The sequence below is a fragment of the Triplophysa rosa genome, linkage group LG22, assembly GCF_024868665.1.
Source record: "Triplophysa rosa linkage group LG22, Trosa_1v2, whole genome shotgun sequence".
In the NCBI taxonomy this organism is placed as follows: domain Eukaryota; kingdom Metazoa; phylum Chordata; class Actinopteri; order Cypriniformes; family Nemacheilidae; genus Triplophysa; species Triplophysa rosa.
In genome coordinates this window covers 5,252,118-5,278,344 of record NC_079911.1, presented here as the reverse complement: position 1 = coordinate 5,278,344, position 26,227 = coordinate 5,252,118, and the positions used below count along the sequence as shown (strand labels likewise).

The 26,227-nt window shown below is 40.1% G+C and overlaps 1 protein-coding gene across 2 annotated transcripts in view; it reads right to left on the bottom strand.

Annotated features, from left to right (window-relative positions):
• The window catches only part of LOC130545822 (uncharacterized), a 49,437-nt gene extending 23,210 nt beyond the window's left edge, over window positions 1-26,227 (bottom strand). The window contains exons 1-9 of one of the 2 annotated variants that reach the window (XM_057320609.1): window positions 25,939-26,227; window positions 25,319-25,381; window positions 25,076-25,222; window positions 24,801-24,902; window positions 24,558-24,683; window positions 24,277-24,420; window positions 23,988-24,131; window positions 23,164-23,291; window positions 22,926-23,016 (exon numbers count right to left, since the gene is read on the bottom strand). In XM_057320609.1, the coding sequence (XP_057176592.1) occupies window positions 22,981-23,016; window positions 23,164-23,291; window positions 23,988-24,131; window positions 24,277-24,420; window positions 24,558-24,683; window positions 24,801-24,902; window positions 25,076-25,222; window positions 25,319-25,376 (885 nt within the window). In that variant the 5' untranslated portion in view covers window positions 25,377-25,381; window positions 25,939-26,227 and the 3' untranslated portion in view covers window positions 22,926-22,980. The remainder of the gene's footprint in view (window positions 1-22,925; window positions 23,017-23,163; window positions 23,292-23,987; window positions 24,132-24,276; window positions 24,421-24,557; window positions 24,684-24,800; window positions 24,903-25,075; window positions 25,223-25,318; window positions 25,382-25,938) is intronic. The other variant, XM_057320610.1, reaches the window with a different exon arrangement.

The window sequence follows — 26,227 nt, the reverse complement described above, 5'->3', positions numbered from 1 at the left end:
ATGTCTGCAGTTAAGGTGTCTACACACAGATTTAATCTCTGGAGGTCAGCACGTCTGTGTGCCGTGATTACTGGAAGATGCCTGCAAAGTTGTATCATATCACATCAACCCGAAGTCTTTCATTTACATGAACATAATTGATCTGATGATTTGAACTGAAATGAACATAATTATATTGAATAGACAACGTTGGCCAGATGCAGGTGTAAGTGTCCCTATACGCTTTGTGGTCCAATTACTCAGCCATCTTCACATAAAGGTTAGTTCTATGTATGTTATGATTTACGTGAATACAATGAAATTACAACCTAAACTGTTATTGTAAAACAAAAAACCTGAAACACAGTAAAATAGTTACGAATAGGAATTCTGCTAAACAAACTACGTTTTTCTCAGATTGAAATATCATTGCGTGATATACTACGTATTTATAATACATTTTTTTGGAACTACACATGGTTTATCTGTACTATTTGTAAATATTTTAATTAATATATGAATTTTTATTGTGTTGATTTTAATATTTCTCTGTAAAAAATATTAGATTTTTTTTCTGAATTTACGGTTTTTTTATGTGGTAAGAAAACGTCGAAATACAGAAATAGGCTGCAAATGTACAAGTTGGGTGAAAAATAACATGAAAAATTGTGCTACTTTTTTTAACGTATTTTTTTTCCAGTGTACTGTACTGCATAACAATAAGAGATGCTTCTCTCGAAAGATGCATTTGAAAAACGCTTCCTCCAGCTGTACTAGAATCTACTGTAAGGTGTGGTATAAAAAAGTCACTTGGCATTATTCTGATGCTTACATCACAGCAACAACACATAACGGATCAGATTTCATTACTCGCAAAATGACAGTGGGAACTGCAGTACACTGAAGTCCCCGATCTGAAAACCAAATTAGATTTACAGTATATGCAGTGTGAGAACACACAGACACATTTACAGATACATACACACACTGATATATCACTTCCTGTCTTCTACTGATACACGGACACAGTGGATTAACCACTGACAGGTCTATCTTTCCATCTGGAGCAGATCACACAACACAGACACTTACCTCACTGTTTATTTATCTGCATTGAAATTGAATAAAAGAACAGGACACTTGAGAAGAGAGAGAGAAACATCAGAAAATAAACACATGGGTCCGTTTTAAATCTGCTACACTCTTCAAATGACTGTCTCTATAGACCGGGGCGGTTCTAAGGTTAGTGGATATCCGGGGCTTAGCCCAGAGACCTCCACATGTGTTCGAATACAGTGGCGTAGCAAGTCAGGTCCGGGCCCATATTTTAAAGGGCCACCTCCATCTGTTCGTGACCGCGTTGCGCATTACTGGACATTGGTTTGTTATCTAAATGTTGATGCGCGTCAATCGCGCTCAAATAGTAACGGCAGACCCCAAGGGACCGCAAACTCCCAAGTGCCAGAAAGAGGGAAAGAGCGAAGCAGCCAGCGTTTTGCACGTTTTTATGTGTGAACGGCCCTAACATTTCTATGATAAACTTTTGTCCAACATTAAACATTTAGCTTACATCGCGCTGGCTCTTTCACAGTTAAAGCGGACCTTAACCTCAGCTTCTGTCCATAGCAAATCCCGCCTTCCTTCATTTGTTTGGCCACCTCAATTAGATTGATATTGACGAGCTCAATCAGAGATATAAATTAAACTTCATTCTGTTTCGACAGCAAGGTAAACAAAGTAATGTTGTACTGTCATGAACGTGGAGGTGAGACATGGACAGAGGACCCAGACGCAGACAGCGGGTAAAGGGTTAATGTTAAGACATTTAATAAAATATAAATACAAAACAAACACCCACGGGGGATAACATAACACAACATGGCAACGGGAACAAGGACTAACTAGACTAGACTAATAATAACACTTGACATAGAACTACAATAAACTAGACTACACAAAACACAGGACCTCACCACAGATGACACAAACACAACAGTACAATGAACCAGCACAAGACAAGAGACACAAGGTCAATATATAGGGAGATAAATCAAGAGGGGACAGGTGCGGGGCATGAACTAATAATTATCACTAACGAGGAAACAAGAGGGCAGGAACAATGACGAGACCTGGAGAGAGCATATACAGTAGAAGGCCAGAAGGGTCAAAATGCCTCTCTCCACATGAAACAAGAGGTTCTGCCATGGCTCTGCCACAAGATCAAGAAAAGCAAGACAAGATGGGGCAGAACCATGACATGTACATTATACAATAAAAATAAGAGTGTAAATGATTATATGTAGTAACATGATTAAATAGACGACAACTAATTGGAACAATAATGACCTCTCTACTTCCCTTAACCTCACCATACACTTTATTATTAAACTCCTGTTAGCCATTTTCAAATATTTTCCTCAATTTGTTGAAAATAAATGCCCATATGATCTAATATGCGATGTGAATGTAGTTCGGCAAAAGGTGGATTCGATCTTGAATTCATACAGTATGTAGCGTCAGTACTTGTCACACGTCTTATTCACTACACCACAGAAGCTGCTGGAAAAGTGGTGTTGTTTTTACACTCGAACGCGAAGGACCCACTCACATTTGCCCATGGGTAGATGTGCAAAAGACGCAAAATGGAAACGGCCCAAGTGATTCGTACAGGGCATGGTAATAAAACATTCGGGGCTTTCCTAAAAACTTTCGGGGCTTCAGCCCCCTTAGCCCACCCCTAGCGCCGCCCCTGTCTATAGACCATTTTTAAAGATGTAAACAGAACTAGTCCTGTTTTAGATTTTCAGGCTTTTTATTTTTCACATATGTTATTAATTATTAGAGGTGTTTGTTTAACATTTTGATTGAGGTCGAATGTTCTGTTGGTAGTGTTTTGTTCAATCGTCAAAATCTTAAATTACACCTGCGTGGCTTTATAGACTATGGGAAACTGTAAAGTTCATTTTTACTTTATTTGTCACGTTATTGTATTAGTTTTTAATAAAGACTGAGAACAAAACAACTGTTTGTCATGTTTATTTACCATTATGTTTATTTGTTACACTAAATACAATTATTTACTATATTTAAAACACAACACTCCTATCTATAACAGTCATTTAATCTTTACCAAATGTGTATAAACGTACATTCATGGCATTAACGCTCACTCTCCTCCAGTTGATTCTAATAAAGGCTGGAATACACTACACGACTTTTCAAATCTGAACAGATTTTTAAAAAACTAGACATCACACACTTGCAGACTTTTTGAAAGTTTGCAGAGAAAAACAGGGCATCCCACACTACGCCATAAAATCTGCAGACTAGCACAGACTTTCAGCAACAAGACTAAAATTCTGGGTAAAATCTAAGCAAAAGTCTTGCAGTGTAATGTATTTCAGCTTTAAGGAGGTTGAATCGCGTTGTATCATGGGAAATAGTGAGTGAGCGAGTGTACATCAGATGTACACTCAAAATCTTAGACACAGCTAATTTTCCACATGAAGTTAGACATTAGCACGTGGCTAAGCTAATGGCGCAATTCTCAAATACAAATAAAAATACATTGATATATAAATTACACATAAGTATTGTATAGTTAACATTTCTTCCATCCATTCAACATGTATTTCAGCATTTTCATTTTAATGTTAATTGCTTGGCAGGCACAAAACCTCACTGAAGTATTTGTTTCAAGATTGACGAAGAGCATCACATTATCGAGATTTGATAATAAAACCTTTCATTTGTGTTCATCTTGTATATTTCTTCATGTGTGATTTTAAATATTAATCTTTTAAACCTATTACCTCATTTAGCAGCAACCTAACCCAGGAAGTCTCTCCAGCTAATGACTTGCATGCTCAACCTTTGGCATTAGAGGGAAATTTAAATCTCAAATCTGCCCCCATTTGCTACCTCAAGAATGACACATAACCTTGCCATGCATGTTACATACACACATACCAAATGTAGAAATGTCAAAGGCGACACGCACGCACGCACGCACACACACTTTTTAAGGCTTTTAATGAGGACCCCTGAAAGCTCCTCTCACCGCAAGGCAATCAAGCAGTACGGTAAATACCACCATCTGACTGCATGATGTTAAATTATGAATCGGCAGGCGACAACACAAACAGCGACATCCATCACTACTCAGCGCCCGCACCCCTCAGCTGGGGGGAGGGAGAGCATAATTCAACCCAAAATCGAAAGCTTTTAACCCCCAAGAACAACAGTGCACCTTACCATATCCACTTTAACCAATGTAACACTATATTGATCATCAGTTTGCAAATGCAAGGGTATCCAAGAAACAGGAAAATGCATGAAAGAAAGTGAATTAAATGGACAGTACATTTCAGAGCTGATAGCAAAAGCTTGATATAGCATTGACGGCCAATCAAAGCTTTTTAAATTTAAGGGGCTCTTGCATTTAAAATGTGAAAGTGCATGCAAATTTGTTTTGAATAATAATCAATATACAATTCATTTAGTTTTGATATTGAATATATGTTTGTTTGTGCCACAAGTTATCTCAAGTCTGCTTAAGTCATGCATTGTATTATGTATTATGACATGATGTAAAAATATATGTAGATTATTTGCTGTTATTACTACGTACCGTATTGTTAAATAAATGTATAAAACAAACAATGATTAAATATACACCTCTGTGTTCATGAGTAATAATGTGAAAAAGATTTTGTGTAAATGTGTTTCAAACTACTGTACATCAAATTTGACCTAGATCGAAAGTTTGTTAAAATGATTTAAATATTAGCTATTCAGAACATATAAATATGGTCATTTCATTTGGTTAACTCAATGGCCAAGGCCCTCCATCAATTTTGGCAAGTATTATCCTCATAAAGTGATCACTAAACTACAAAAAGTTATCTTTTGCAGCTGTGTTTAAAGACGATTTAGAATCAGAAAGCATCCGTAACCTTATTGATCACTTCTCCACATGATATCTCTCCGGTCTTTCATAAGAGACAATCTGCCGCCACGGTGTAATTTTTTGCAAGCGGTGGTGAGACAGTAGAATAATGCATGCGGATTGATTAACGGATTGATTCACAGGGAAGAGAGCGAGAGGTGAATAGGGGCGTGGCCTTGTTTTTGCTGAGCTGCGGTTTTGCGCTCAAGCTTCACGCTGGCCCTCTGAACCTCAGTGCTGTTATTAGATTTGCGCATTAATGTTTGATGACTTTGCTCATCCACACCAACAGAAGCCAATTGGCTGCCGCCAAAGGCACTCGAGGTCACATGGCGACGCATCCGGAGGGAAGAGCGGGGTGTCACCTTTACAAACCGTCAGCCAATTAAAGTCCTGGTGGGGTGCATTGTGCTAGTATGTGGGTTTGGTGTGATCGTGATATGATATACTGTACACACCAACGGCAAGTCTGGAAAAAAAAGATTGTGTTCAGGTGTGATGGGTAGCATGGTTTAAAAAACATGCCATCAGCTAATGTACAATCACTTATCATAAATCTCATCAATGTGCTCCCTAATGCAGCTCCGCCAGGAGGCCCAGTGATCCCAGAGGCAGAGCTATACAAACAGTCCCAGTGAACTAGTGAACTGGTTTTAACAGCACTTCCTGGCCTCTATTGTCATCCTTACCCACACCCTGCCTGCCATCTGGATCTACAAACGATTACCATAAAGCTGAAATCTGCATGTTCTCCATGATGTAGCTCCGCCTCTGGGACCACTGCATGACCAGCCCCTTTAAATCTGCCCAGAGGCGTGTCTGTATCACAAGCCCATGTAAATCTGATTTAAAAAAATGGTAGCATCACCTAGGGAGGTTGCAGACAGTAGAGTAAAAGAAAGAAAACACGGATGCTGCTGCTTTCCTTCCTATACAAAACAAGCTGGCAACACACAAAAAGAACACGAGCTCCGAAATGTCAGCAGGAACTTGACCATCAAACGGTTACGCATGGGTGTGCAGATTAAAAAGAAAAACAGAACAAACATTCTGGGCAAGCATGTGGTCATGTTTATGACCAAAAGAGAATAAGACACCGACTGTCTGTTATTTCATTTAATGCTGATTGGTTCATTAACAACTAAAAGATGTAAATGGCTACAAAACAATATAAAAAATATACAAAGAATTTTTTTTAATCAAAACTAGATTTAAATAGTTTTCAAATATCCCAATTTCAATAAGGTCTTGAAGAAAATGAGGGCACAAGAATTTTAAAAAGAGAATGACCCACGCGTAAACACTGCAATATTCCATGAAAGAAAATAAATTGTCATTTTCAATTTCACTGGTGATAGTTCACCCAAAAATGAAAATTCTGTCATCATTTACTCACCGTCTTGTCATTTCAAACCTGTTTGACTTTCTTTTTTCCGCAGAACACAATAGAAGATATTTTTAAGAATGTTGTCAACCGCCATCCATTCACTTACTTTACATTACATTTATGCATTTGGCAGACGCTTTTATCCAAAGCGACTTATATTGCATTATCCTATACATTTTTGTTTCAAAGTATGTGCAATCCCCTGGAACCGAACCCACGACCTTGCCGTTGTTAACGCCATGCTCTAACCAGCTGTAGCTTGCATTGGTTTTGTGTCCATACAATAGAAGTGAATGGGGGCCAGTGCTGCTCGGTCACCGACTTTATTCAAAATATCTTCTTTTGTGTTCTGCAGAAGAAAGAAAGTCATAAAGGCATGAAAAAGTAAAAAGAATCTGCAATTAGAGAGTATTTGTGTGACATCTCTGTTTGACCTGTAAATGACTGTCCTCGAATTGATTTGCTCTCTGGCTTGCGTTGTGACTCACGATATTCCAGGTGAAAAAAAACACATGAGCTCTATTCAGAACAGTTTGTTTCTTCCCTCTACAGTTTTATTTATAAGGCGAATAACAATAAAACATTTTACAAAGCCACCAATGAGATTCTAAATGAAGTTAGTTTCCTAAGAAAATGTGAGTCAAGCGGCACTTATTTATTATTTGCGCTTGAATATATTTTCAGTGGGTTTTTAAGAAATTGTTTTGATGTAGTTGTTTATAGACTCAAGCTAAAATAATCTATTGTTTATTCTCCATTCAATTCTGGTCCCTTGACTAAAATGTTTTTCATGATTAAGAGAAATGCTCTCTGCACCATCATGTGGCAAGCATGCAGTATTACATTTCACATCAGCATGCTACTTTATACTTTCAATTCATGCGAAATGTAATTTGGGTGATTTCAAAATGATTTTATGGAGCATGTGCATAGTAATAAGAACAGCTATAAATTATTATCTTTTTAGGACTGTTTTAATCACTTTATCTTTCAGAACTTGAAATTATTTTACACAATATATCCTCATATTCAGTGTATATTGTCACTATCAACAAAAATGCAAAGGTGGAAATAATTCAATCTCTAAATATTATATTTTCATAGTATTTGACTTTAGAAAGAGTAGTAACAGACAAAAACACATCTGTCCTCTTCTTTATTCCCTTCCTTTTTCTCCTCATTTACATTTACATTCAGTCATTTAGCAGACGCTTTAATTTAAAGCGATTTACAAATGAGGAAAACAAGGGAAGCAATGTCCTCATCCTCTAACAGTCACTCCTCTTCATCTTCATCTCACCTTTTCTTTTTTCTCAAACCGCAACTCAATCATGCTCATGGTCTGGTCTCCCTATATGGGTCATGGACTATATACCAAGGAACTACTACCAAAGTCCCTTTGAGGCACTCGGTGGCCATGATAGCCCTTCCTCAGAGAATGTCAGTCTAACGGTTGGCTTTTTTTACTGGAAGGCTGGATTTCTTTCACAAGAACAGACATATTGACAAAGTCCATTTACTTAGGTCACCGTCCTATTTTCTTGAATGAGGCAAGACACATATTTCTTAAATTGTTGACAAAAATTACAATTAAATAGCATATTTCAATTCAACAATTAAACATGACATCAAGTGTACCATAACTTTTGTTTCCCAAGCTAAAAACACATTTTTTAAAGTCACTTCAGCTACTGCGCATGTGCTCAGCTTGGCAAGCGTCTATTTATCACTGAAGTTTGGGTTCCTCGCCACAGGGGCGTGTTGGCTTGCTCACCCGGAGACTGCTGATATTAGATTAGATTAAAGGAGTAGTTCATTTTCAGGATAATTTACTCACCCCCATGTCATCCAAGATGTTTATGTATTTGTTTCATTAGTCAAAAAGAAATTAAGGTTTTTGATGAAAACATTCAACGCACCATAGACTGACAAGACAGATGAAAATATATCGATTAAAGTCGTTATTTTGGTTTGTTTTCGAACATATTGTCGTCGCTTCAAAAAAATTCAATTGAGCCACTATGAGCGGCTGGACCAATTTAACAATGTGTGTTGTACTTTTGTGGACCTTGACAACAACTATAAGGAGAAGGCCTGGAAATCTCTGGGATGTCACCAAAAATATCTTTATTTGTGTTCCGAAGACGCCGGGAGGTCTTAAAACATGTTTAACGTCATGTGGGTGAATAAAAAATAACACAATTTTGATTCTGAGATTAACTTTTCTTTTAACGTTGCTTTATTAGAATGATCTTGCTTGTTCTACCAACCCCATGCACTGTACTGTGTTTGACCTTTTCTGTTTTCTCCTGTAAAGCTGCTTTGGAACAATGCACATTGTGAAAAGCGCTATATAAATACAATTGAATTGAATTGAGAATCGTATCCGTCTAATTTGATTGTTGATTGGCTCTCATTGAACTGTTTATCAATTTTCTACTGACACGCTACAGCAAAAGATATAAATAAGTGCATTACAACATTTTATTTTGGTGAAAATGTCAAATGCTTTTGCACAGTACTGTACACGAAATATACAGAACACAGCTTGATCACTTTGAAATACAGGGAAAAAAATCTAATTTTCAAGTACTTTGTTGCTATAGCTGCTATATTTTATACTTTTTATAATGCACAATTATTTCATTTGTTTTGCCATATGTGACATATTTTTCTTCCACTGTAACTACCGGATCTACGAAGGATTATCTTTTATGGTTGTAATTGTGATTTTTTTCCCTAATATTTTTATCCTTTATTACTATTAAAGCAGAAGCAGACTGACTTCTAGTGTCTTACAATTTGATTTGTGTGAACGAGCTGGAGCTGTGTTAACACCACACCAACGTGTGGTTATCCTGTGTTTTGCTGTTGTTTCTCGCATGCATAATTTCCATAACATATATTGTTTAAGATAGTTTCATCTGGAGGCTGTCCACACATAACAGGTACATTTAATAGATATTACAAAATCCCTTATGACAATGAATCATTTTCCATTGTCATAAATCCAAGTTTAACTAGCGAAATTTTAAGTAACTACTGTAGAGTCATAATGCTTTTGTACTCTACAAATGTAGAGATATGAGAAATGTAAACGTTTTTTTGTGCTTTTATGCAAGAAAGGCACATATTTATGGGGCAGTTTTGCTCGGCCTAATATGGAGTTTTTTGCACTCCATAATTCTTTTCCAGCCTGTTTCTCGTTCTCTGACTGAAAGCTTTCTCCACACTTTCAAGTGTTGATTTTGTGTTTGATGTTGCACCTGAAAGACTCTTACAAAGCTCTATCTCCCTAAAAATATCAATGTAGATAATGTTTATTAAGTTTATCAGGCTTTTTACATTTTTATTTCTTGGTTGGCAGATTAGCAGAACATATCATAATTTAAGTATAAGAAAAACACAGGTTTTAAGGGTTTTATTCTTATAACGGCCAGTAGTCGACACCAACGTACCACTGCTTCACTAAAATTCACCAGCCTGAAAAAGCTGTGGATCAACACCATAATACAACTTTATTAAGCCAATTAGGAGTGAATACTAAAGAATATTCATAAACACAAAGTACTATAAATGGTCAAAAACGACGTTTTTTCGTATTTGGCTCTCGTTTGTACGGTGTCCCTGAATTGTTAAAAAAGGCCACTCAAAATGCTTGAGCGATGCGAAAAATGCAGAAAATCGAACCCGGTTCGAATTTTTTTATGACGGACGAAAATATCGGAGGCAGTGTGTAAATGTGATTGACACAACGTGAGGTCGTATTTATTTTTTAACGTGCGGAAATTTCGGACGCAAATTTCGGACTCAATGTGCAATGGGCTTAAGAGCCAGTAGAATTTGCAGTGCAGCATATCACAAGCAGGGCTCTAGAGTGCGACCTAATTTCTCAATGGTGCGACTAAAAAAAATCAGGTGCGACCAGCCGTTCGAGGGGAAAAAAAAGTCTCTGCGAAAGTCTCCCTGTGGTTCAACAACAGACACATTAGGCCCATATCGTGGTCTAAACCAATCAGAGATAGTGAAGGGCGGACCCCCCTCTGATTGGCCGTGGTCCAGATATTCCTGTATGTGTGTGTACGTTTGAAAATGATGTGCTGCAGTCAGACAGAGTGGTGAGTAGCCTAGGCCCGTCAGATAAACAGAGTGGATGTAGCCGCGGATGATGAGAGAAGATGAAAAGAACAATTGACAACTTTTTCGTTAAGAATGTTAAGTTAAGGCCTGATCGTCCGAAAATCATAACCAATGCTCTGACACGCTAGACAGCGACTAAATGGTCTCATTTTGCGACTATTTTTCCTGCCTGTTTTTCTTAATGGTCGCACCGGTGCGACTGTCAAACTGATCAATATATATATTTTTTTGTATTAATTTCTAATTGATTTATTAATGTATTAAACACATTTTAATGAAGTTTTAGTGATTCTTTTTTCTTACCTCAACCCACGACTCTGGTGCTATCAAATTAAGGGCTGGTGCCACCAACTGAATAACTTGGTAGCACCAGTGCCACCTCTCTCAAGTGTTAGTCTAGAGCCCTGCTTTCTTGTAGAATTGTGCTTCAAATAAAGAACTTTATGTTGACCAGATTGTTCGTTAATCATTTACAAGTCAATATTGCCTATATGGACAGCGATTTAAAAAAAAAGTGAACTTGTAAATCTGCGGTGTTAAATGCGATGCGGTCGAAAATTTGGGTGCACCTAACTTTTGTGCTGGTGCACCTAAGAAAAAAAGTTAAAAGTGCAACCAGTGCAAAAAGTTAGTCTAGAGCCCTGACAAGGCGTAAAACGAACATGCGCGAATACGACAGGTAAATTCCACTTTAAACTACTGTTCTGGCATGCGTTCAGCCAGTCAACATACACTTGCATCGCTGATAGTTTCTATTAGACCCGTTCTAAAGCAAAAGCTCATTTAGTCCGCCCCCAAGCTAAATCATTTCTAGTTCCTGCGAACACAACAAAAAGCGAGTACTTCCACTACATCATTGTAAAAGTACAAAAACATTACTCTGGTGTGAAAGCCATACAGTTAGTGGAGAAAAAAAAACCTTGGGAGAAACCAGACTCAACCGGAAGGCCAGTTCTCCTCTGGCACATTAACATAACACTGCTGCACTTAGAGAGGATAAATACTGCTTGTATGCTGAGACTGTACACAAGGCATTAAGTAGGACAATAAATTGTGTAAAAAATCTGGCCAAAATTATGATAATAAGTCTGGCCCAAGTAAGAAACATGCTAACATCATCTGGCACCAGTTGCAAAGGGCAAAAAAGGAGAAGAAAGGCCTGCATGTGGTTTTTCTAGATCTTGTCAATGCCTTTGGATCAGAGCCACATAAGCTGCTGTCGACAGCCTTTGACTTCTTCAACGTTCCAGAGCAGGTAACAAAGCTGATTAAGTCATATTTTCAGGATCTCAAATTCTGTATTACCACACAGGATAGTACCACCACGTGGCAACAGCTGGAGGTTGGCATAATGGCAGGTTGCACAATTTCACTACTGGCTTTCGCAATGGAAATAATAATCCGGGCATCGCATTGGGTGGCTGGAGGAGAGCGTTTGAAAAATGTTTTGCACCCAACTCCAATCAGGGCATACCTACACTGAAAAAAAGGTTTTCAAGCAGTTCTTCATCCAATTAATAATTTGTCTTTCAGTTCATCTTAAAATTATAAGTTTTATTTTTAAAGTATTTTTTTTAGTTTAAAACATTGTTTAATATAAATTTTAATTAATAGTTAAACTAAGAAATTTTAGTTTTGACGAATGTACAATTTATACGTTACACACACAGGCAAGCGCATGCGCATTGAACACAAACCTTGTCCAGTCACCACCAGACCACGCTCTTCAAGCGGTCCGTGGATCAACATAGACGCACCAGTCACTCGTGAATAAGTTTTTGAAGGTAAGTAAACTACTTACGAAATCAGTTGATAATGAATATGAATTTGTTTTAACGTTGTCTGTTAATGTAGACATTGTGTACTTAAGTTTCACTAACGTTTGACTGAGATAAAAATGTGTGGGAGATCTCATGATGGACAATTTCCCGCTCCTGTTCATTACTCAACCTTAGGTGAGGCAAAACAGAGTAATAATTTGATGTTCCTGTCACTCTGTTATTACAGTGTTATTTGTAGGTAACGTTATCTGTTATAATTTCAACTTCATCTTATTTAACTTTACTGCTGAAATGAAGGGTTTTGTTCAGTGCAAGTGCTCTCACAGGATTAGTATTAACTTTAACGTACCTGGGGACCTGTCATTTGTAATAATTGCATGTGTGGTTGTCTGTGATCTTAATCCTTTGCAAATAGGCCATGTCTATAATTTGTAAAATAAAAATACCCCCGCAAAAGTTACCATATTTCGCCGAAACACTGAGGTCCTGTGATAATATTAACGTTAGACCCGTGCGAATCTGCATCTATGATTTAGCAGGCTGGTATAGGCCTTGTTTGTGAGAGATTCTTGATTTTTTCTCCTTTCTAAATTATTTTCCAGGTGTTGGAGAAGGAAGAGGCTGAACAAATTCTTCAGCAGGAAACCATGGCAATCTTCGTCATCAGAGATGCACAAGCTGTACCCAAAGACATTGCCGTCATACGTCAAATCTGCATGTTTGGTGTGGACAGGATCAAGCCTGCCACCTATGTGCAGCTCCAGCAAACCTTAAACATATTCTTGTGGGTTGTAAGAAGAGTTGACATCTTATCCCCAGATTCAGGTCTGCTGAGTATAGCCAAGGATTGGGAAATGCTAGTTGATTTAAACCAAAGACTTAGTTTCCACTTGGAAATCGCAGCGACCAATCTGTGGCCGGACATGGTTCTGTGCTCCAGCTCCAGTAGGACAGTCATCATAGTTGAGTTGACTGTACCTTGGGAAGAGGCCATTAATGAAGCATTTGAAAGAAAGTATCTTCAGTATGCCAACTTGGCATTGGAGGCTGAAGATCGGGGCTGGACAGCAAAATTGTTCCCGGTGGAAGTGGGCTGCAGGGGCTTTGTTTCCAATTCCACTACAAGGCTGCTTAAGGAAGTGGGGATCAGAAGACAGACCCAATGGACGATAGTCAAAGAACTTGCAACTGTTGCTGAGAGAAGCAGCCACTTGCTGTGGCTGAAACGGAAGGACACAATATGGGCTGCCAAATGACCACGTAAGGGCGTTGTGTGTTGTGTTGTGTTGTCATGTCATGACATAAGGGACCGGGGCACTGAGCTTACATAAACGGTGCCAGTGGGGCTAGAACAGCCTTTGCCAATGGTTAGCGCATATGGTTGCATTGAGTGGGGTTCAGAGGACAGGTCCAGTGGAGGATAATCAAGAACTGGACGGTGGTGCGGAAAGAAGAAGCAACTGGCTGTGGTTGAGGTGGATGGACACAGCATGGGCTGCAACACACACCCAGGTCTGATCAACCTGCGGTGGGCCTCCCTTGGCTGAGGGTGTCTTGTATTAAAGGGCCAAAAACACCCAACCAGGCTGTGGTGCACAACTGACAATGTGTCGCATTGTTGGGAACCATACAAACGGCCTTATCAGCAGCACCTCACCAAAAGGCATCTTTCACCCAGGATAATGGATGTGATGAAAATGGGATCGGACACACAACTCATGAGATGTCTCTCTGATAATAGCAAGGAAGGGTAAGTATAAATATACTATGTATTTCTAGAATCATTTATCCCCCAAACACAGAGGATGCTTACCCGACGAACCCAGTGAAACCTCGGACCTCATTTCCTCTATTTATATTCTTAACTGCTCCTCCTGTCATGCATAAAGCGTTGGAAATGTCCTACTGGGACACTGGGCTCAGTGGTTAGAGCATGGCGTTAGCAACGCCAAGGTCGTGAGTTCGATCCCAGGGGATTGCACATACTTAGAATCAAATGTATGGTATAATTCAATATGAGTGTCATGGCTCTGCTTCATTTAGTCATGTTTTTCTTGGTCCTGTAGCAGAGTCATGACAAAGCCTTTGGTTATGTGTGGAGAGAAACATATTATTGTCCTTTTGACAATAATATACGTTCTCTCCAGTGTCTCGTCTCTGTTCCCGCCATCTCGTTTCCTCGTTATCTTTCCCTGAGTGTTTAATTACCCACACCTGCCCCGTGTCGTTATCCTTTGTCTGTCTTCCCTATATAATACCCTCATGTTTCATTGTCCTGTGTCGGTCATTACGTATGCTATGTGCTGCTTCGTGTCATCGTCTTGCCTTGTCCTGTCATCTGTTCCTCAAGAGTGAGTTTGTTTGTTCTACCCTGTATTGTTTGTATTAGATGTTTGGTGGTGTCGTTTAAGTTTAGTTTTGCTGTTCTTGTTTTCATTTTGCCCCCTCGTGGGAAGTCTTTGTTTTCTGTTTGTTTCTTAGTTTAGTTCCTGATTTATACCCCCTCGTGGGTTTTTGTTTTGGTGTTTTTTGTAAAATAAAGTCATTTGTTAACCCCTTCATCCCCGCTGCCTGCAATTGGGTTCTTTCCTGCATTTTCGTGACAGAATGACCGACCCCAATCAGAACCCAGCAGGCAGCAAGATGGACGGCACGTTGTCGTCCTCACGGTCCTCTCAAGCCCGCTTGCTGCTAGGTTTCCGCCAGGGGAACTACGGGAATCGGGAGTTCGCCGGGGCATTCTCGGCGGTGGCTGAGACGGCTGAGTTCAACGAGGCAGAGTTGAAGATGATGCCTCACACAGCGCCTCACCCCGTCTGAGAAGAGGCTGCTGGGTCCCCTAGGGTTCGCGGCAATGGTCAGGTTCGTGGCCAACCGGGACGATCCCGGGGGTGGGGTTCCACGTGGGACTTCCACCTCACGGTCGAGCGTCCCGGGGGGTTTCGTCCTGGCTGCCGCTGCCCGGGGGGACTCAGTACCCTCTGGCTGGAGCTCCACGGTTCCCGGTTCTCCTGGTGGCGACGGTGGCGAGTGGGGAAGGAAGGACTCGGGGATGACGTCTGGGGGTTCCCCCACGCTGAACTTACCTCCGGTCCCCACGGGTCCAGCCAAAATGGCTGCAGACCCGGGGTGCGGAAAGGAGGAAGGAGCGTTACGGGGGAACTGCTGTCCAGTGCAGCCGGCTACCACTCCGGTGCAGCCGGCGTCCAGTCCGGTGCGGCCGGCGCCCTCAGTCGTGACATGTTGTCTCGGTTTTTGTCACTGTCTCAGTCGTGTCTCTCAGTCGTCTTGTCTCGTCCGTCTACCCCTTGGTGAGCACCTGGAGGTGCTCATTAAAGGGGGGGCTTCTGTCATGGCTCTGCTTCATTTAGTCATGTTTTTCTTGGTCCTGTAGCAGAGTCATGACAAAGCCTTTGGTTATGTGTGGAGAGAAACATATTTTGTCCTTTTGACAATAATATACGTTCTCTCCAGTGTCTCGTCTCTGTTCCCGCCATCTCGTTTCCTCGTTATCTTTCCCTGAGTGTTTAATTACCCACACCTGCCCCGTGTCGTTATCCTTTGTCTGTCTTCCCTATATAATACCCTCATGTTTCATTGTCCTGTGTCGGTCATTGCGTGTGCTATGTGCTGTCTTCAGTTGTTCTTGTTCTCGTCCAGCGTTAGCGTTATTGCCTGTTCCTGTTGTAGCTGTGTCATCGTCTTAGTAAGTGTTTAGTTTAGTTTAGTTTAGTTTGTCAAGTGTTTATTCAGTCTAGTGTTTAGTCAGTCTTCGTTCTGTGCTTGTTTATTATTTTCTTGTTGCTGTTTTATCCCATCGCGGGTCCTTGTTTTGTGTTTGTTAAAATAAAGTCTTTTGTGTTAACCCCTTAATCACTGCCTGCCTGCATTTGGGTTCTCCACCACGTATTGCATGACAATGAGTCGCTTTTAAGCATCTGCCAAATGCATAAATGTAAATATAAATGTAATAGTGGGATTATAACACCTAGTCCTATTAAGTGAATCTGAACAATCTGGTTAAAACCAGTGACTGCTATGAAAGGGCAGCTAAAAACCTGGTGACAACCTGGAGAGACTGCTAGCTGTAGGGAATAGACTCCACTGGGGGGAATTCTGGGCTAGCTACCCATGTCGGCAGGATCCGTTACTATAAAGCATGATGGGTCCACCCATCTATGGCTACAAAAAACACAAGAGGAAGAATACCCCTGGAGTCTGCGAGAGCGGGGGCGCAAGAAGACTCATGGACGGATCACACAGCAACAGACCTAGGAATGGAAATGACAAAGAACCAGGAGATCAGCACAGCAGGAGTTGGAACAACAGGACAGAAACTACATAGACGCATTTGTGTCTGGACAAAGGTAACATCAGAGAAAGGTCTTAAAATCCATCAGGGCAGGTAGAAGTGCCTGAGAGAGTGAGGGGCCTCACATTGACCAACACTTCACAAGAGGTAGGGCAAATCAGTCGGATGAAGCCCAGTGGCAGGACAAGCACCACAGCCCACAGGGTCTCAGAAGCCCAACCAGGCACAAACTTACCAGCACTCAGTAACCCAGAGACTACCCAGCCGCAGCAAGCAGTAGAAAGGAAAATGGATGGAAGAAGACCTCAGATACATTGGCCTAAATCCTGCAACAAAGAGTGGGCAACCATTTACTCGGATCTCGTCCTGCTATTAGCAGGCCAAAAATGAGATGTCGAAAGAAAACTAAAGAAGATGGGGGAGATCATCTACACTTATGGGGTGGAGACATTTGAAATGAAAAGAAAGAACCCAAGGTCACAGAAGGAGACGACAGGCTGGCCTAAGTCCAGGAGACAAAAAAAGATTGACAGACTTGTGAGAGAAAGGAGGAGCCTGAGAAAACAGTGGAAGAAGACCACAGAAGAGGAAAGGAAGGGCCTAGAGGCACTAAAAGGCGATATTAAAAGACGCCTGGACTCGTTGCCTAGAGCAGAGAGCTTGAGAAAGCAAAATAAGAAAAATGAGCGAACCAGGACCGCTTTCTACAAATATCCTTACAAGTTCCTCAGTAGCATCTTTAGCTACTTTAAGGAGAAAACTGGGACCCTTAGAGTACCTATAACAGATCTTGAGGAATAGCTACGGAAAACGTATTCTGACAATCAGAGGCATGAGCCAATCTCAATTCCAGAGGACATGCCACCAATTCAGCTACAAGGTCCCCTAAATGGAGCAAAGTTGAGAGTGCAATAAAACGGGCAAGCTCCTGGACCCAACGGTACCATACAGGCTCTACAAGGAAGCCCCTGGGGTGTTGAGGTACCTTTGGAGATTAATGGCTGCGGCATGGAAAAAGCAGGTGATACCAAAGGTCTGGAGAAGGGCAGGAGGCATACTGATCCCCAAGGAGAAAAACTCCTCAACTATTGACCAGGTTTGCCAAAATAGCCCCTTGAATGGGTAAGGTAAGATTTTCTTCAGCATTGTGGCCAATAGACTCAGCATTTTGGAAGAGTAGCAACTTCATCAACCTTCAGTGCAGAAGGCAGGCATAGGGGGTTTCTCCGGATGTTTGGAACATCATCTGGCACCAGTTTCAAATGGAAAAAAGGAGATGAAAGGCCTGCCTGTGGTTTTTCTAGATCTTGCCAATGCCTTTGGATCAGAGCCACATAAGCTGCTGTGGACAGCCAGAGCAGGTAACATAGCTGATTAAGGCATATTTTCAGGATCTCAAATTCTGCTTTAGTAAAAATTATTTAGTTATTTAGTTAAATTCTGATAGTACCACCACGTGGCAACAGCTGGAGGTTGGCATAATGGCAGGTTGCACAATTTCACCACTGGCTTTCGCAATAGAAATAATAATCCTGGCATCGCATTGGGTGGTTGGAGGAGAACGTTTGAAAAATGGGTTGCACCTACCTCCAATCAGGGCATACATGGATGACATGACAACCATAACAACAACCAAAGCATGTAGAAAGCGGCTGCTGGATAAGCTCCAGGAGAACATTAGTTGGGCACAAATGGAGATCAAACCCAGCAAATCCCACATTATTTCTATAATACCAACGGTCACGGACAAGCCCATCAAAAGCCTTGGGCGGTGGTACACCGCAGACCTTAAAGATGCCGAACAAGTGGAACAACTCAGGCAAGAGACAGTCAGTGGACTCCAGAAAATCAATAATACAGCTCTTCCTGGGAAGCTGAAACTCTGTTGCTTACAGTTTGGCTTGTTGCCACACCAGATGTGGCCAATTTCAATGTATGAGCTCACGGTGTCTCACGCCAAGAACCTGGAGAAATTGGTGAGTACACAAGTGAGGAAATGGCTTGGGCTACCAAGATGCCTTAGCAACATAGGGCTGTACGGGAATGGAGCTCGCTCTCTTCCCATTTCAAGCCTTTTGGAGGAATCTAAATGCACCAAAACAAGGCTGGAGATAACACTCAAAGAATCCTGTGATCCCTGTGTAAGAGATGCTTCTCCAACAGTATCGACAGGGAGGAAATGGAACCCAGCAACAGCGGTAGCAGATGTGAAGGCAGCCCTCAGACATAGGGACATCGTGGGACAAGTTCAATATGGCAGAGGGGGACACCCACATGCCAAAAAGCTACACCAAAGGAACACTGGTGGTGGAGGAGTTTCGTCGTCAAGTGGAAGCAAGTAGATGCGCCAGAGCAGTCTCTCAAGCCAGCTAGGCTGCTGGATGAGGTGGGAAGGCATTGAACGGCGCAAAATCACTTGGAGTGAGCTGTGGAGTATGGAAACAAACAGGGTACGTTTTATCATAAGAGCTACATATGATGTGCTGCCCTCACCAACATTCCCCTGTCATGCATAAAGCGTGGGAAATGTCCTATTGGGCATTAAACTGTGCTGAAATAGTGGGATTATAACACCTAGTCCTATTAAGAGAATATGAACGATGAGCATTAAATTAACCGAGAAAGTGATGAAAGATAAAGGCTGGTGAACGATGGCCGATAATGACAAAACCATATTGTGTTTGTGATGTGTTCACAGTTGCTAATAAATTACTCTTACTGTCATTGACTAGCTTTCAGATGAGTATTTCTAATTTTGTAATCTCTGTCAGCCTCACTACTTCTTTATGACCAGTTCAGATTATACAAATTGTGTATACAGATTTTTACAGTATAATCTGAACCGGGCATTACACCTCGCTGGCAGAAGCTAAACTATACATGGTGACATGAAATGCCGGACACAATAACAAGGGAGGAAGCCATGACTTACCGCTGTTGTAGAGTGATGAGAGAGACTGCAGATAACACTAACAAATTATTGTGGTGAAAATTAATTGTATATATTAGGGATGCACCATTGTTTGCTAGCGACCGATTATTTACACTATCGGACAGCCAATGACCAGGGCAGATTATATTCTGTCAATCAAAAAGAGGTGGAATCATTTTCCACTAAATTAGGAAAATAAAAAGATTAGTAAAGTAAAAAAAATGATATTTGTTAAGTCAATATATGTAAGCCTAACTTAAAATTCCACGTGACCATTTAATGGTTTTCAGTTGCATTTAAATTACACAATAATCACAATTGAAACGAGCAGATTTTTTACAAAGCTCATCGCTCTGAAAAGCGAGGTGTGCTATGATTGGCCAGTTAACCAGTGCGTAGTGATTGGTCGAATACTGCAAGCGTGTGACGGAAATGTAACGCCTCTTACCATATTTGGAACATCAGGTTCCAAAGCAATTGTACTGACAGGTATGCCCACCTTACTTGCGTATACATTTGGGCGGTCTTAGTCAAATCATACCAGGAACTGACGCAGATTTGTGGGGGTGTGGTTACACGAGGCGTTTCAGGCAGGTCTGGGTGAGCATTCGCGCCGAATCGGCTATTGCAGTCAAATTAATTGCCAAATTGACTGGTTACTTGTGTTCATAAATTCTGTTCATTCACTTTGCAGGGAAGGTTCACGTAAACCAAATCATATTTAATATACCCTATTCCGCAGCTTCTGCACATTTCTGACTCAAACATACCCGTCATGTTTGCTTTTGAACTGCTCTTGCAGTAGCCTACTTTGATGTCATATGCCAGGTGGTTCTGCCCACCGCCGCATAAAGCCTCTGGCCCGGTTTCGCGTCAGATCGGTTGTAAGGAATGCGTCAGGTCACAGGTATCGCACACTCACAGGTATGGCACACCAGAGTTCAAAGTCCACTCCTGATAGAAGTTTAAAACTTTTATTTTTATTGAAGAATGGATAGCCTCTATATCTCATTGGTAAATCTGTTATTGTTTTTTGTTTTTTGTTATTTTCTTTACAAGTCAAACATATAATGGTTACTTATAATGGTAACTGATCAGTAATGGAACAGATTTACCAACGTGATATAGAGGCTATCCATTGTTCAATAAAAATAAAAGTTTTAAACTTCTATCAGGAGTGGACTTTGAACTCTGGTGTGTGATACCTGTGAGTGTGCGATAGCTGTGACCTGACGCATTCCTTACAACCGATCTGACGCGAAACCGGGCCAGAGGCCAATGCCAATCGATCCGGTGTCAGAAACAGATGAGTGATCTAACAAACATTGCTGTTTGCACAGGCACACTTTCACACATTAGAAGGCCTCCGTTACACTTCTGAGTTCTGATCGATCCACGTGTTGAACTGATGAGGTGATGCCATCAGCCTACTGTTTATTGCTAAGAGCTTAAAGCTCATGAATATTGTAATGCGTAATGTGCTTCAATGAAAATAGGCTCGTTCAACTTTATGCGGCGGTGCGCAGAACCTCCTGGCATATGACATCAAAATAGGCTACTGCATGAGCGGTTCAAAAGCAAACAGAGCAATCGACTCTCTCTCGCGCTGCTATGATGTCTACGCCGACCGCTCGAAATGACGCCGCATGATGTTTATGTTTGAGTCAGAAAAGCGCAGAAGCTGAGGAATAGGGTATATTAAATATGATTTGGTTTACGTGAACCTTCCCTGCAAAGTGAATGAACAGAATTTATGAACACAAGTAACCAGTCAATTTGGCAATTAATTTGACTGCAATAGCTGATTTTTATCTGCATCTGGTGGGTGTTAATTTCAAACCCTGAATGAAAGATAATAAACCAAAACATTTTTAAAGGGGTCATATGGAACGAATACATGTTTTTCTGTGTCTTTGGTGTGTTATAAGTTGCCTATGCATGTATTGGACATGTAAAATTGCACAAATTAAAGTGTCGGAATAAAAGATGCATTCTATCTAAAAGCGAATGCTCACCCAGACCTGCCTGAAACGCCTCATGTAACTACACCCCCACAAATCTATGTCAGTTTGTGGTATGATTTGACTAAGACCGCCCAAATGTATACGCAAGTAAGGTGGGCATACCTGTCAGTACAATTGCTTTGGAACCTGATGTTCCAAATATGGTAAGAGGGGTTACATTTCCATCACACGCTTGCAGTATTCCACCAATCACTACGCACTGGTTAACTGGCCAATCATAGCACACCTCGCTTTTCAGAGCCATGAGCTTCGTAAAAAATCTGCGCGTTCAGAGAGGCGGGGCAAAGAGGAGATACAACCATGCATGGTATGTGGAAAATACAGCGTTTTTGATAATATTCGTTTTAGCCATGTCAAATGAACCCTTTAAAGGGTTCTACGGACCCCCTGCAATTACCCCACAGACCACTAGGGGTCCACGTACCCCCGGTTGAGAAACACTGCTGTAAACTATGCACTGCTACATTTTCACGAATTGGGACCGTCACTAGAACTTTTAACCTGATGATAATCCCCTTGAAGCTTGCCATGGTAATGAATATGACATGAAATACGTTAAAGAGTACATAACATGAGATCATGAAAATGACATCTCATGCAGTGTGTAACGTTTCCGTGTTTGAAAGTAAGCAGTCTGCCAAGTTGTACATCTGAAGGTGAATGAATAAAGTTATTGGCTTGGAAAGAGGGAGTCGAATCTGAATCACGCAAACGAGTCGTCCCTATTCTGATTCGCGAACCGCCCCGGATTTACGTCACTACATATAGTGCCTGCCTACGTTTTGCTAGGGACTTCTCCCCAAAACACTGTGGCTCGTGAGCCTCATTCGCAGTAGACCAATCACAGCAGACTAGACCATCGGACCAATCACATCAGACTAGGCTAGCGGAATGGAGGGGATTAGACAGATGAATTGCGGAATGAATCATTTGAGAGTCAGTCAATAAGTAAGGTAAGAATAACTGCCTATTATTACGAAATAATAGTGTTTTTACACCTTCTATGTACATAAACTTGTTGTTGGGACACTCCATAAACCAAAGTAGGACCTTAAAAATCCCTAGTTATGTACTCTTTAAATCTAAAGAAATGTGAAACGATGCATAAAAAGCAGGACCTAAATAATTAAATTATTATTCTAAATAAAACACCCAAATAATTATTCTGAATAAAAAAAACCTTCTAAATAATTAAATAATTATTCTAAATAAAACCTTCTAAATAATTAAATAATTATTCTAAATAAAACCTTCTAAATAATTAAATAATTATTCTAAATAAAAAACCTTCTAAATAATTAAATAATTATTCTAAATAAAAAACCTTCTAAATAAAAAACCTTCTAAATTATTAAATTGCAGTATAATCGAAAATTTGTACGGGTGCATCCTTAATATAGTGTGTATGTATGTGTGTCATACAATACATGAGACATCTCAGAGGGTCTTTCAGGGTTTTCCAAGATTCCTCCAGCTATCAACGATTCCTTGCAGGGAGTGTAGCACACAATTTCTGATGACAATGAAAAAAATGTGTTAGAAGAGCTCTGACAACTTCAACTCTCAACTCAACTTTATTTATATAGCACTTTTTACAATTTTCATTGTTACGAAAAGCTATAAAAAACTATAATGAAGAAAACACACATCATACACTCACCTTCGCTGTCGTTTCTCGACACGACATCCAAGATATTTGGATTTTTGGACATTCCACGACGTTTTTTACACCTGCTTGAGAATACACGCTCTTCTTCAGGAAGGAATGTTTGATAAGCGCTGGTCCACCTTCAAACAACAGATCACAACACAACTGTTGAATGTCTTTTATAAGAAGGAAGTGCTGATCGCTACGAATATTACAAAGCATGCTACCTTTATAGACCGTTTCATCGGATGCACGCGGGCCTGACCCCCAGTTAAATTCCAGTTTGTGTTTGGCTAGTGTCTAAAAATATAACTATTTATATTTTATTTAATTTATGTTAATATTAATATATTTTATTATTTTACTGTATAATAATTGTATTACATAAACAATCTGTTTAATTTTGTTGTATGTTAATTTAATTAAGTAAACAATTTGTTGAATGGGTCCTGTAGTTCGGTCGCATTTAAACAAACCGTATGGTACATTGACATCTAGTGGTTGTGTTTGGAATCGCACTATTGGAGAGACGAGTTTAGCCAAGTAACACTTCTTGGTTTCTTTTGATTGTTATCAGAAATAATCTACAGGCACTCTATTGTTTGTGAATGTGTACCGGAAGTAAACATTTGTGTATGTTGTTAAGATGAAACTGTCTATACAGAACATATCGAAAAAACAAATTAAGACATTTGTATATATAAACAAACCATTTTGATATGATAACGCTCATATGGTGTAGTCACCTTCTCATATTCATGCATTCGTTTACAAACGTAAAATGTAAAAAAATTCTCACTTTAGGACATCTGCTTAATTTTGGTTTACAAGCTCACCTCTGACGCTTAACGGAAGCAGGTCTTTGGACTGCTGGGAACCCTTGATGTTCCCGCAATCCTTTTTCCTCGAGATGCTGGGAAGAATATTTTGGCCCTCAGGTTTTACATCAGACGGTGGGCGAGGGCGCTGCAGACCGACACCTGCATAACGTCAGATTTGTTACACATTAAAACAGTGTAAATGTACCTTTAGTTTTTAACTTCACACTCAAGGCTTTATATAAAAATGTTACAATATTGATTCTCACTTTAGCACATCTGTTTAATTTTGGTTTTACAAGCTCACCTCTGACGTTTAACGGAGGAAGTTCTATGAACTGCAGGGAACCCTTAATCTTCCCGCAATCCTTTTTCTTCGAGATGCTGGGAAGAATTTTTTGGCCCTCAGGTTTTACATCAGATGGTGGGCGAGGGCGCTGCAGACCGACACCTGCATAACGTCAGATTTATTATATATTAAAACAGTGTAAATGTACCTTTAGTTTTTAACTTCACACTCAAGGCTTTATATAAAAATGTTACAATTTTGATTCTCACTTTAGCATAATGTTAGTTTGACAAGCTCACCTGTGATGTTTATGGGAGGGAGCTTGTCGAACTGCTGGGAATCAATAATGTTCCTACAGCCCTTTGTGATGGGGAACAGATCTCTACACCTCTCAGCTGGTGAGTTTGCCTGCTGTACACCAGCACCTGCATAAAATCCGATTCATTACACATATTAGTTTTTAACTTCACACGCAAGGCTTTATATAAAAATGTTACAATTTTGATTCTCACTTTAGCATAATATTGGTTTGACAAGCTCACCTCTGATGTTTATGGAAGGGAGGTCGTACGACTGCTGGGAATCAATAATGTTCCCACAGCCCTTTGTGATGGGGAACAGATCTTTACACCTCTTACCAGCACCTGCATAACATCCGATTCATTACACATGTTAAAACAATAAATACACACCTTATTACATTTCCTCCATTTTATCTGTATTACAGAAACATGCTTTGGAAATAAACAAACCGTAGGACGAAATCATCTTAATATTTGATTAACAAGCCAGCTTAATGTTACTTTTACAAGCGTACCTCTGATGTTAAAGGTAGGAAGGGGTTTGGACTGCTGGGAACTAATGTTCCCACAATCCTTTGAGGTGCCGTAAAGAAATTTGCAGCCCTCGGATTGCATGTCGTAGCTCCTGTAAGCTGGTGGTGGTGGGTGCTGTCCACCAAGTCCTACAAAACATCAGATTTATGTCAGTGAATAAAGACCTTGTGATTTTGTTTCACACACAGGCTTTTTTGCATTAAAATGGGGATTTTGATTCTCACCTCTAATGGTGAAGGGAGGGAGGTGTGAGGACCGCTGGAAAGGTACAAATTTGGACATTTTCTGTGCAGAATAAAAAAAAACATTTTGTTACTGACAGATGCACAATGACTTCACTTCAGTTTTCCATCACTGACACATTATAAAAATAACATTTCACCTTCCTGTTATGTTTGGGGTCAAACTGACTCCAAAGCAATAGAGTTGCCATCTAAAAGTAAACTGATTGTATTTTTAAACATTGAGTCTTGACAATAGTCAGCAGGCCAATACATTTATATGATGATAACAAGATATATGAAATCAACAGTCATTATGTATATATACATATCAAAATGTTATGTTTTGTCCTTACATTTTAAAGTCCAATATTAGAATAAAATCATATTAAACGTGAGTCCTTTATCATATATTAACACATTTACGGGGTGAATATAACCTCACACATTAAATCATGCTAAAAGAGGGTGTAATTTGCACATAAGAGGGGGTAAAATGTTTAAATACAGTATTAACGTTACACGAAAATGAATGCCTTTTTCTCTTCAGTTTTATACGTTTGTCTACATACTATAAAACGATTTTACTTTTCTACAATAAAAAGAATGTTGTTATCACTCACCACACGCTGATGCTTTACGATCTGTTATGGCCGAAATCACACAAATCGTAAATTTTGCAAGATATCTAAACTCCTTCAAAACGCCGAGAACGCTCGCGGATGAAGTAAACACCTGATAAGATCTTTGAGGGAGAGAGCGTAGCCTAGGCACGCGCTGTCACGTCATAAAGGACTCTTCAGAGTTTTGTGTGGCTCTCACAGTCTCACACTTAATGCAAATATCAAACATTTTGCTTGAGAATCCATCCGATTCTGGTCAAAAACACCAAATAGTGCCAAAACAAAGAAA